Raw genomic sequence first — 12,289 nt, forward strand, 5'->3', positions numbered from 1 at the left:
TTTTAATTTTAGGTGTCTTTAAGTCTTGAAATTATTTCCTAAGGTTTTATACTCTTCTTTTGTACTCTCTTTCTATTATAGTAAATATGCTACTCCTTCACTCGTGGACGTAAGTCAATTCGATCGAATCACGTAAAATTTTATGTTTTCTATTTATTTTATTTGTTTTGTTATTATCTTTATTGGGTGAACCCTATTGTTCTTGTTAATCAATTTCCTAAAACCAGACCTAACAAACTAGTATCAAAGCTTCAAGCTCTGAGTTCTTGATGACGATAACAAACTATCAATATCAATTTCGGGACATTGATTTAGTGCTACAGAAAGTGGAGAAAGAACCCCCTAGAGTTCAGTTCAATTTTTGTAAAGAATACCTGTTTGGCCGGTGATAAGTGACTAATTTACACTATATTTGAATGATATTTTATGTTATTTTTAGTCACTTTGGTTATATTATTGGAAGAAAATAAATCATTTTGGCTATAATTGGGGAAAAATGTCTTAAGTGATTAAATGAGGTTTTTATCACTTTTTACTTGCATTTTTGACAGTTTTGACACATTTTTGTATTTCAGCTATAACTTGAGCTACGGTGATCGGATTGAGATGATTCTTGAATCAATTTGAAGATAAGAGATAGATCTACAACTTTGGTGAAGACATCGAAATCCAGTTCTAAGGTTTTCTAGGTCAAAAAGCCGAATTGCAGTAGCTAATTTCTATGGGTTGAAGCTGAAACAGAGCATTAAGCAGTCAAGGGTATTTCAGTTATTTCTCAGTCTGTACAAATCCAAATGAGGTGATTCTTGATGCATTGAAAAGCTAACTCAAACCGCTACAAGTTTTATGTTTTGGTCAAGAGTTAAATCAGCTTCTATCATTAAGAAAAGTTCAGTTGAAATTGAGGCAAAATTAGACCAGAGCTGGAAATTGAACAGAAATTGCACAAAAAGTCACTGTAGCAATCCGGCCGGAACTTGGCTGGATTTATGGCCGGATTTCTGGCCGGATTGTGATCAGAAAAGGCCACTCTTTACGCGGACAACTTGATTTCACCTCCAATAAGTCACATGTAATGCTAGACATGTGACAAACACTTTGCAGCTATAAAAGGGAGGTGTAAACCTCATATCTTGACCACCTTTTATCTTTATATAGCCAAAAACTTGCAAGATTCAAGGAGAGACTTACAGGAGAAGCTTGGAGTCTGCAGAAATGTAGTTCTTACATCTTCTGAGTGTTAGATTAGTTTAGTATAGAGTAGTAGTTCATCCTTCTTATTTATTAGCTGGGCAAAGATGAAGAAGGAGATGAAGAAGGCAAGGAAAGAGCTCATGTGACAAGAGTTATTTTTCCTTTCCAACTCTTTATCTTTTGTAGTTAATTTCAAGTTTAGTTAATATACAAGTTATGGATTTATATGTTATTTTGTGTTTCTAAAGTTTATGCCTTGGGTTTGGTTGAACTTTCTATAATTGTTTTTATTTGAAGCTATTATTTGAGTAAGTTATTTAGTACTTTAGCTCTTTGAATCATGATTAATTTGGTACCATTAATTGTGATTATCTAAGGTGTTGTTTCTGCAATGCAAATTGAGATTTAACATTGGTACGGTTCAAGAAGTGCTAAACAAAGGGAGTACACTCACGAGAGTAGAGGTGCACCTATATGGTTTAGTTATTCATTTCATGTAATTTCATTGAAGAAATGAATTTGTACCTAATTTCATAACCATGAGAATATGTATGGATTAGTTATGAGTATAATTGATTCACTACGAAAGTAGGATTCATATGCATAAGGAAATTACACCATAACTAACCTAGATAGTAGTACTCAATGATCCAATTATAGCACTTGCATGAGTAGTTAGGGATACCATAACCTAAGGAGCTTTCATTTGTTATTTTCTTGTATAAGTTCAGTAGGTTTCACTTGTTATAATTCGTTGATTGTCTAAATAATAGAGAAGCTTTAGTAGTGCCGGTAATTGTTCAATCTTTCTCGTGGGATCGACCCGATATATACCCTAAACTACTAGTTGACCTGTATACTTGCAGTGAAACAGGTGTATTTCGAATTTTTTAACTTGTATGTATATCAAAAACCCCGTCAGCCGGTTGGATCTCATTGAGGGTTTTAAGAAGAAGGTTGAGCAAGATTATTATATTCATAGTTTTAGTCCGTTAGGATTTATTGAAACTTTTGTGAGTTTTGACCCATTGGGACTAGTTGAGCATTTTGCATCCTGATTTGTTGATGGATTGTTGGGCCCGTAGGGACTTTTGTGGTTTATTGGGATCCACTGGTACTTGTATGGAGAAGGTAAATTTTGTTTGTTATTTATCGATGTTGGATATGCGCTAAGGTGAAAATTTGTTGAATTTATCTTTGTATCCCACATCGGAAGTTCTCAAAAAAAATGTCCCTCCTCTTGATAATTATAAATATATTGGATTTAAATGAATTTAAATGTACTAAGGGCATCAATCCAAGTGCCATAGACACCAACCAGGGAGAATTTTAAGGGGTCCACGCCCCAATTTGAAAGGAGTTTTGGTTAGACATCAAAATAAAAAAGCTAAGTTAGTAGGCCTTTGGGCCGTTAAATATTTTGCATTATTTAGACTCTTTTATATTTTCAATTTTAGGTGCTTTTGAGTTTTAGAATTATTTCTTAGGGTTTTCAACTTTCTCTTTTATATTATCTTTTTGCTATAGTAAATCTGCTATCCTTTCGCCTGTAGACGTAGGTCAATTCGATTGAATCATGTAGAATTCTATATATCTTTCTATTTATTTTATTTGCTTTGTTATTATCTTTATTGGATTGCCAAGAAACCTATTATTTTCGTTGGTTAATTCCTTGGGATCAGACTTGACACATTTTAGTGTCTTGAACTTTAGTAAGATATTGTAGGCCTAAATCTAACATCAACAGCTCCTTTGGTGTCTCTGTGAAAGAGAAATACTAAGTGCAAAGCCCGTGCTTTCAAACTATTTTACACAAAAATTCGGAAATATTACGATGCCTAAAACAAAAATTATATTTCAGATAACATCATTACACTATCTTGTACGTATCTTGTACAGCGCGTACAAGATTGCTGCACTTGAGAAGCGATTGCCAATTTGTTTGTATGAAGTAGTGTTATACATGAAGTGTTCGAGTGATATAATGAATTTAATGTATTATCTTGATTTGGAGAATGATGAATTTAGACCGTTCGTTATTCAATTTGATGATCGAGGACAAAATATTGCTTACAATAAGGTATGAAATTTGATGGAACTTCTTGGCCTATCATGCTTGAAATGCCATGGGCTGTTAACCTCCAGTCTTTCTTTTTGATGCATTTAAGGATGTTAAATTTGGGCTATGGAAATGGCTACACCGGATTTCCATCCGCCTGCAATTCCTAAGAGAGAGTTTTGGCCAGTCTTTTTTTGAATTTCAACTGCAAGTGGTAGGCAGTCAGGAAATTGAATATGATAGACATTGAAGTGTGGTGAGAGCATTTGGTACAAGTCACGGGAGCCTTAGATTTTTACCAGAATTACTTCTTGCCATTTTGTTCTACTAATTACACTTTTGATGTCGAGGGTGGGAGTTAATAAACACTTAGGGTGCATTGGACAAAGGTGAAGTTTGAAAATTGAAATCTAAAATTTGAAATCTAAAATATGAATTCATTAAATTATTGAATTGTTAAATACTAAATCTAATACATTTGAATGTAAATGAATAACTAGATTATCACTTATTTTTTAAAGTAAGTTTTGGCTAGAAAATTTAATGCCATTTAATTATTTTAGATGCTCTATTTTTTGTTATCAAATACGTTTGAATATGTTAAAATCTGAAATATTAAATTTAAGTGTTAAATTAAGTTATCAAATAGGGCCTTACTTTGGGTAGTGAGAAATTTGAAAATTTCTTGTATTTTTCAAATTGGTTAAAAAATTTTCAGATTTATTTAAAAATTTTCAAATCTATTGTATCTGTTAAATTGCAGATATGATCTGTTATTTCTAGTGGATGTTTAGCTTGCCATTAAAGTAGTGATGTAAATTAAATCATGTTAAATGATTTTGCAACAATTAGTTCATGAAATTTACTTTTTATAAAAAAAAATAAAAGTTTAAGTTTGGGATGTGGAAGTGGCTACATGTAATTTCCCTCGGTCCTGCATTTCATGAGCTAAGAGTGCTCATGTCTTGGGTAGTGTAGCCTTAGGTCGTCATAAAGATGAAACAAATTGTTGATAGTGATAGTGGTTAAAATGTGTTTGGAGAGGACATTATTTTTTTAAAAAATTATTTCAAATAACAGTGTACCATTTTTTTATAGTATGATATATGTGAGATCATAAAATAATTAGGATTATAAAAAAATTGATTGAAAAACATGTTTATAATGATTAAAAGAATAATTTGAAAAAAAAAATGGATATTCAAACACATTGTCGTATATAATGTTTTGAAAAAGTTTGAATGTTAATATTTTGGAGCACAAGTATTGCAGGTTCATGTGTGTTATTTTACTTGGTAATCATTTAAATGTTTTCTTAAATAACGTCTATAATGTTAGAATTCGATTATGACAGGCCTCCATTTTGCTAGATTTCATTTCGGACTCAGAGGCTTCTCCAAATTTATTGCCCTAGTTCTTTAATGTAGAATACCATCTTTTTCTTTTTCATGCAGTTGTAAAGATCTTTTTTTTTTTAAGTAAATCATGTAAAATGTCACCAAACTGTATATTTGTGCTTGTTCAGATCACTCCAAAAATATCACTAAACTAATCAAAATGCATGTTTTATAGCATTCCGTGTAATTGAATCATTAAAACAAACAAAATTCCTTTATCTCCACTCGCGGACTTGATTTTGGAGAGGTATAATCGTCGATTCACCTCTTTGACTAACTTTTGTCTATAGCAAATACTTGGGTAGACCCGATCTATAGGTGGGTGACCTAGAATTTGCCATGTCATCAATGCGAATTTAATACTTAAAAACCAAAAATCTTCCCGTCTCTCTACTCACCATCCTGATCTACAACACCACTGACTGAATCAAGAAGCTCTCCTCTCAAGGCTTCTGGTATCCCTCCTGTGCTTTCCATTCTTACTCTTAATGGTAAACATCCCAACCGAGTAGTATACTAATATACAAAGGTCCAATTACTCTTCTTTTTTTTTGTCTTTATAACATCAACAAATTTTGCCTTCGAATCAGGCTTACATATGCAAAGCTAAGCCATTCAAAGTTGGAATTCATTCTTAAAATGATATGAGAAAGGAGACAGAATGAAAAAAAGTATAAAAAAAAAGAACTTGGGGCAGAAAATTTTGGGAGAAGAGAGGAAGAAAATCCATCAATCACATCTTTCGTTTGATACCTAGGTCTACTTAAAAAAAAATTATAAGTCTTGCATTTTTGGAGGACATGAGAAAATATATAGTAAGTGATGGGATCTTACGTTGGAGAAGAAGAAGCCAAAATAAGTGGAGATATAGTCTTTATTTCAAATAGAGAGGAAGGGGGAGGAGTATCTTCTAATGGAAGGGGCGAGGAGTTCATGGGTTACTAGAGTAGTAGGAGGTGTCGAGTGGAAGGAACGGAGCTGTAAGTCCCAAAGACAACCAAGAGGGGGGGTGAATTGGGTTGATTAAAATCTTAACCAAATTTATGCACTTTTTCTTTAATAAAAATTTACCTTCTTTTCTAGTAAAGATCAACCAAGTAGATTAGAAGACAATAGCAATATTGATCAGAAAAACAAGTTTATATAAGCAATGAGAATTTTATTGAACAAAAAGTAAAATAGGAAATCAAACCAATTGTCTACCAAGCTTTCCTCAAACTTGAAGACCAATCACAAGGTTGAGCAACTTCTCTTTGATGAAATATGATCAACTAGATGTACAATGGAGGGAGCACTTCCTCCTTGCCCTAAGCCTCACTTAGTCAAGCTAAGAAGTTTTACAAACACTCAGATAACCCTCAACAAAACTACACTAATGAAACTTTCAACCACAAGAGAAAAGCTCACCAGAAGTTCACACCACTTAGAGAACAAATCTTACTTTGAAGACTATTTTCTAGCTAAAATATCTCTTGAGATCTTGTAGACCAAGTGTGCAAAAGTCCTTACTTCGTTCAGAACAGTTTGTTTTTAAAGGGGAACAGAAATGGGCTTCATTAAAGCTTCCAACGGATAGAAGGCAGATGAAGAGTCAGCTAGCCGTTGGGGCTTTCGGACATCCGACGATCAAATTATCGTCCGAACCAATCGTCCGAAAAATAGCCAAATTGAAGTTCGGACGTCCGATGGAATTTTATCGTCCGAGCTTCAGTGTCCGAACGTCGTCCAGAGAGTTATCAAATCTTCGAGGAATTTTTAGGACGTCCGATGATCTTGATGTTCGTCCGAAGCATGCGTCCGATCCTTCAGGACGTCCGATGCTTCCTTGCGAGCGTCCGACAGTGTCTTGGCAGAGAGTCATCAAAGCTTTGTGGAATTTTTAGGACGTCCGACACGATCGATGTGCGTCCGACAGAAACTCCTTCCTGATGTTCTTCATCCCTTCGGACGTCCGACAGATTCCTTTCGACCGTCCGACATGAGTGTCCTGTTTTTGCTCACGACATATTCGTACCTGATTCTTTGATAGGCAACAACACTTATATTTGAAGAAAGTTAGATAAAACATTTCAAGGAACCAAGACTAACAAAATTGTCATACTTAAAAGACAGTATCTTTGATCGGAACAAAACAATGACTAAATTTGTTTATATTATTCCAATCTTGTTTGCCACATCCAAAGCATCGTAGTCTGGAGTTAATCGAACATATGCTTACTTTGTTCCATCAGGCCTGATCAAAGTGTTCACTTTCTTTGGTCTGTATAAACATTTCAACGAACTTTTGTGATCATCAAAACCAAGAATAACAGGAGCGGTGAAGATAGGTTAGAGGGAGAAGGCAAAGGATAGTGTTTATAATGGTGGTGGTGATAATTGGGGCATTAAGCAGAGCAATCGAGGTGGAGTGGAAAGCTTGAGGATCCAGCAGTTGTAGATAAATTTTAGGAGAAGAGTGAATAACCAAGAAGCTTAGCTATTGTGGCATGGCCATTGTGGCTTCTTTAGCTTGCTTAAAGTTTTTGGACCATTTGACCCTTCAAACCCTACGCCTGTAGATCACGTGACGTCCATTCCGTTTGTCTTCACGATGAAATTACATGAAAAGCTACAAAACATGCAATTTGATTAATTCAGTGACATTTTTTGTTAATAAAATAGTTTAATGACCTGAACAAGTACTAGTGAATAGTTTAGTGACATTTTTCGCGATTTGCTCTAGTTAAAATCATATTCGTGTATTGTAGCATGTGCGTCACACATTGGCATGTTACTTTCTTGATTTTTTTAAATGGCATTTTCTTAAGAGCAAATGATGTTGTATATCACTAAAGTAATCACTTGTACTACTTTTTGTCACTAAATTAATTTGTTAGTCAAACACGTCATTAAATTAATTAAATTGTAACTTCTAGGTCATTCTGTTTAATTTTGCCGTTAAGGGGGATGGAACCAATGTCACATCATAGGTACGAGCTTGCACATAGGGGCAAAATTGTCCACAAAATTTATGGGGGACTATGTAAATAAAAATAAATATGTTTTTAGGGTCAAAATAGATACATCGTAAAACTGGGGACTTTAACAAAATTATGTTTTAGTCCCAAAGTATGTATAATTTTTAGAAAAAGGACTAGATGATCACACAACATCTATTATCTATCATTTTTACTTCCTCCACCATTATCATTATCACTTTTTATCATTTCTCCATATACCAGAATCCTAAATCTATGAATAAATATTCCTATTTTTATTCAAAAACCAATTTCCAATTTCCAAATCCTATCTTGTCTGGATCTTGAAGTTTGAGTGTCAAACCAACCTAAAAAATTCTAAGGCCTGAAAAATTTTCCACAGAAATCCTTGAACAACATCAAAGAGCCACTTCCCTTTGAGGCTCAATTTAAACCAATATAACATAAGCGAGCAGAATATACACAGAAAATGATGAAGAATTAAAATTCCAGCAAGACCTTCAATCACAAAAGTCAAGAGGCAGAATAAAACTTGCTCTTTGTGAGTCCTTATTCAGTCCCACTGTATGAGCTCCAAATGGAATCATTCAAGAACCTACAAGCCAAATGAGACAACCCAGAGCGATGTAACCTGTAGGATTACATAACAGTAGAGTGGTCCAGCTGGTGGTTGTGTCATGGCCTAAAGCTCCAGGAACTCAAGAGAATTGGTAGTTGATGATTGAATGGGCATTGTTGTTAAAGACAATCAAATAGAATAGGAAATAGAATATTTGTATATGAATTTGATTAGTTAGTTGCAATCTTAGTAAAACTCAAAGGCTAATTTATAGGCATTAGAATATGATCTACTTGGTATTGTATCGTGTATAAAGTTGTATCTTTTGGTCTTGGATGATTTGAAGAACAAATCCTTTCACCAAAATATCTTCTTATTATGGTACTAAAGCACTGAATCTGGGAATCTGAAAACTTCTGCTCATTCCAATATTAATCATGGGAGACACAAACAAGCCAACTCAATTGAGCATGGCATCCAAGTTTGACAATCCCAACCATCTTTTGTATCTTCACCATTCAGATCAACCTGGATTGGTTCTTGTATCACAAGTTCTCACTGAAGAAAACTATAGCATATGGAATCACTCCATGACTATGGCCTTGACGGTCAAAAACAAATATGGCTTTTTTGATGAATCGATTTTACAACCAAACGAAGATGCAGAAGACAATTTGCAGCAGTGGATTCGTTGCAACAATCTCGTTAAGACCTGGATATTAGGTTCACTTTCCAAAGAAGTTGCAGCAAGTGTTTTCTATTGTGAAGGAGCAAAGGCAATTTGGGATGAACTCTGTGAACGTTTCTCTCAAGTAAACAGTGTCCAATTTCTTCACATTGAAAACGAGATACATGATTGTATTCAAGGAACCATGTCTGTTAGTTCCTACTTTACCAGACTCAAAGGATTATGGGATGAAAGAGATGCCCTTTTTCCTATTGCAGCTTGCCAATGTGGAACTATGAAGGAAGAGCTATCCTATTGAGAAACACAGAAAACCATCAAGTTTCTCATGGGATTGACTGAATCCTTTGAAATAATATAGGTACAAATATTGACAATGGATCCCTTTCCAAAGGTCAGTAAGGTTTATTCCCTTGTGCTTAGACATGAACGACAATGAGATATGTCTTCAGGAAAGAATACAGTTCAGCCTGAGGCAGCAGCGTTTGCAATCAAGGATCCAAACAAGAAGGACAACAATCACAAATGTGAAAAATGTGAAAAAGATGGACATAGCACAGACAACTGTCAGGCACATTTGAAGTGCTCTTATTGCGGATGGAAGGGCCACACAATTGATCTTTGTCAAAAACTCAAGAAGGATCAACCATTCCGAATGACTATAGCAAAGCAAGGTAATCAATTTGGTACTCCACACCAGTTGAAAAAATTGACATACCCAACTCATTGCCTTTTACTCAAGAACAGTGCAAACAAATCCCACAAATGTTTAAGAATAATAGTCTTCCATGGCAAATCAAGTTGGTAATTCTTCAGTTCATGATGAACTTTCAGGTAAAGTTCTTTGTTTTTCATCTCAAGGCAAGAAAACCACATGGATCCTTGATAGTGGAGCAACTGATCATATCATTTGCAACCCTGAATTGCTTACCACTTCAAAAAATTATTAAAAATAAGACAATGAAACTGCCAAAATGGATCTATTGCTGATATTACACATGTTGGTCGAGTTGTCTTCTCATCTAATTTGGTTCTTGATGATGTTTTATGTGTCCCAAATTTTCAATTAAATCTCATCTCCATAACACGGCTTGCCCGCTACTTCTTTTGTACCATCACATTTCTTACTCATTTTTGTGTGATACATGACCTACTCTTTGGGAAGATGATTGGGACGGGAACTGGACAAAGGGGACTCTACTATCTGGATGAAGTACATACATCCTCGTGTAATTTGGTCATTCCCTCTTTCTCCATTATTTGGTATCAACACCTTGGACACCCTTCAAATAAAGTGTCTATTTTATTTCCTAGTTTGGCTAATAAGTTTTGCTATACACATGACTGTTCGGTTTGCCCCTTAGCAAAACAAACCAAATTGCCGTTTCTCTTGAGTAAAGTTTCTAGTCAAACACCTTTTGAGAAATTGCATGTTGACATTTGGGGTGGATACCACGTTGCATCTATTTATGGAGCTCGATATTTTCTCACCATCATTGATGACTTTACTAGGTGCACTTGGATTTACTTGATGCGTTATAAATCTAAAGCTGAAACCCAACGAATCAATTTCATTAATATGGTTGAAACTCGATTTTCTTGCAAGGTTAAGGTTGTGCGTAATGACAATGGCCATTAGTTCACACTCAAAGACTAGTATATGTCCAAAGGAATCATCCATCACACTAGTTGTGTTGATACTCCGCAAAAAAATGGGACAGTTGAACGTAAACATAGACATTTGGTAACTATGGCATGAGTTTTGCTTTTTCAAACCCACCTTCCTAAAACCTTCTAGAGAGATGCCATTCTGACTTCTACATGCCTTATAAATGCATACCGACACCCATTTTGCAAGGAAAAACACCTTATAAGCGGTTTTTTTCATTCAACACCCAATTACTCACATTTAATAGTATTTGGATGTTTATATTTCACCTCCACTCATGCCCAAAGGAGCTAAATTTGATAAATGTGCAACCCGGTGTATTTTTCTTGGTTATCCTTATGAAAAAAAAAGAATACCAAGTATATGATCTTGAGTTCCACAAAGTTTTTGTGTTTCGTGATGTTACCTTCTTTGAACAAGAATTCCCCTTCAAAAATACTTCCGCTACAATTGAGAAATCTGTTACATCCACTCATGATAAATTCATTTTCTATGATGATCCTATCATATTACAAAACTCCATCAAAACACCTAAACCTGCTCTACCAAATCATGATGACCCTAAGAATGTTGTCAACAATTCTCATCATATTATTCTAACTATTTCCACACCTACCCCTGTACATCGCCACTCCACAAGACCAATCAAACGTCTTTCCTTTCTTCAGAATTATCATGTAGAAGCAGTCCTCTCGTCTCGGCCTGACCCCTCATCAACCTCTAGCATAGTCACCACTTCAGGTATGCCATACAATCTTTCTCAAGTCTTTTCATATGACCAATTATCTGCCTCTCATAAAATTTTCACTACTTCTTTAACCATTGCAAAAGAACCAACTAGTTTTTTACAGGCCCTGAAAGATCCTCTGTGGCACATAGCCATGCACAATGAAATCGATGCCCTTCAAGCAAAAAATACATTGACACTTATGCCTCTCCCATCTAACAAGAAACCAATAGGATGTAAATGAGTGTACAAAGTGAAGCTCAAATCCGATGGAACCATAGAGCATTACAAGGCTCGCTTGGTTGCCAAAGAATACAATCAGATTGAAGGACTTGATTATCGAGAGACTTTTGCCCTGGTTGCTAAGCTAGTTACTGTGTGTGTCTGACTTAGTGTTGCTCCAATTCAAGGATGACATCTCCACCAACTTGATGTCAACAATGCCTTTTTGCATGGCGATCTTGATGAAGATATATATATGTCCCTACCACCAGGATTCGGACAAAAGGGGGAGACTCGAGTATGCAAACTTAGCAAGTCACTCTATGACCGGAAACAAGTTTCTCGACAATAGTTTCTGAAATTATCTTCAACTCTTAAGATTGTTGGTTTTTAGCAATCAAAGGCAGATTATTCATTATTCATCAGATTCTCACAAAGGTAGTTTCACAACAATTCTTGTATATGTTGATGATGTGATCTTAGCAGGCAGATATGCAACATATTCAAGACTCAAAGGAATTTTTATCCAAATAATTCAAACTAAAGGACCTTTGTCAACTCAAATATTTCTTGGGAATAAAGGTGGCAAGGTTTTCGGAAGGTGTTTCTCTCTCTCAAAGAAAATGTGCATTAGAGATATTAGAAGATGTTGGATTTCTAGGAGCTAAACCAACAAGGTTTCCCACGGAACAAAACTTGGCTCTTACACAATCTGATGGAGATCTTCTGAATGACCCTTTAATGTATAGGCATCCTGTAGGAAGGTTGATTTATTTGACCATCACTAGACCAGATTTGG

General features: G+C 35.1%; 1 protein-coding gene across 1 annotated transcript; it reads left to right on the forward strand.

Annotated features, from left to right (window-relative positions):
* Positions 1-8,624: 8,624 nt before the first annotated feature.
* Positions 8,625-9,173, forward strand: LOC113696922 (uncharacterized). Its single transcript, XM_027216306.1, has one exon. The coding sequence runs from the start codon at positions 8,625-8,627 to the stop codon at positions 9,171-9,173; it is 549 nt and encodes a 182-aa protein (XP_027072107.1).
* Positions 9,174-12,289: the final 3,116 nt, after the last annotated feature.

The sequence above is a fragment of the Coffea arabica genome, chromosome 6e, assembly GCF_036785885.1.
Source record: "Coffea arabica cultivar ET-39 chromosome 6e, Coffea Arabica ET-39 HiFi, whole genome shotgun sequence".
NCBI lineage: Eukaryota > Viridiplantae > Streptophyta > Magnoliopsida > Gentianales > Rubiaceae > Coffea > Coffea arabica.

Bases quoted from the DNA above. Each gene is read 5' to 3' on its own strand.
- LOC113696922 (XM_027216306.1), top strand. From the start codon at position 8,625: ATGGGAGACACAAACAAGCCAACTCAATTGAGCATGGCATCCAAGTTT.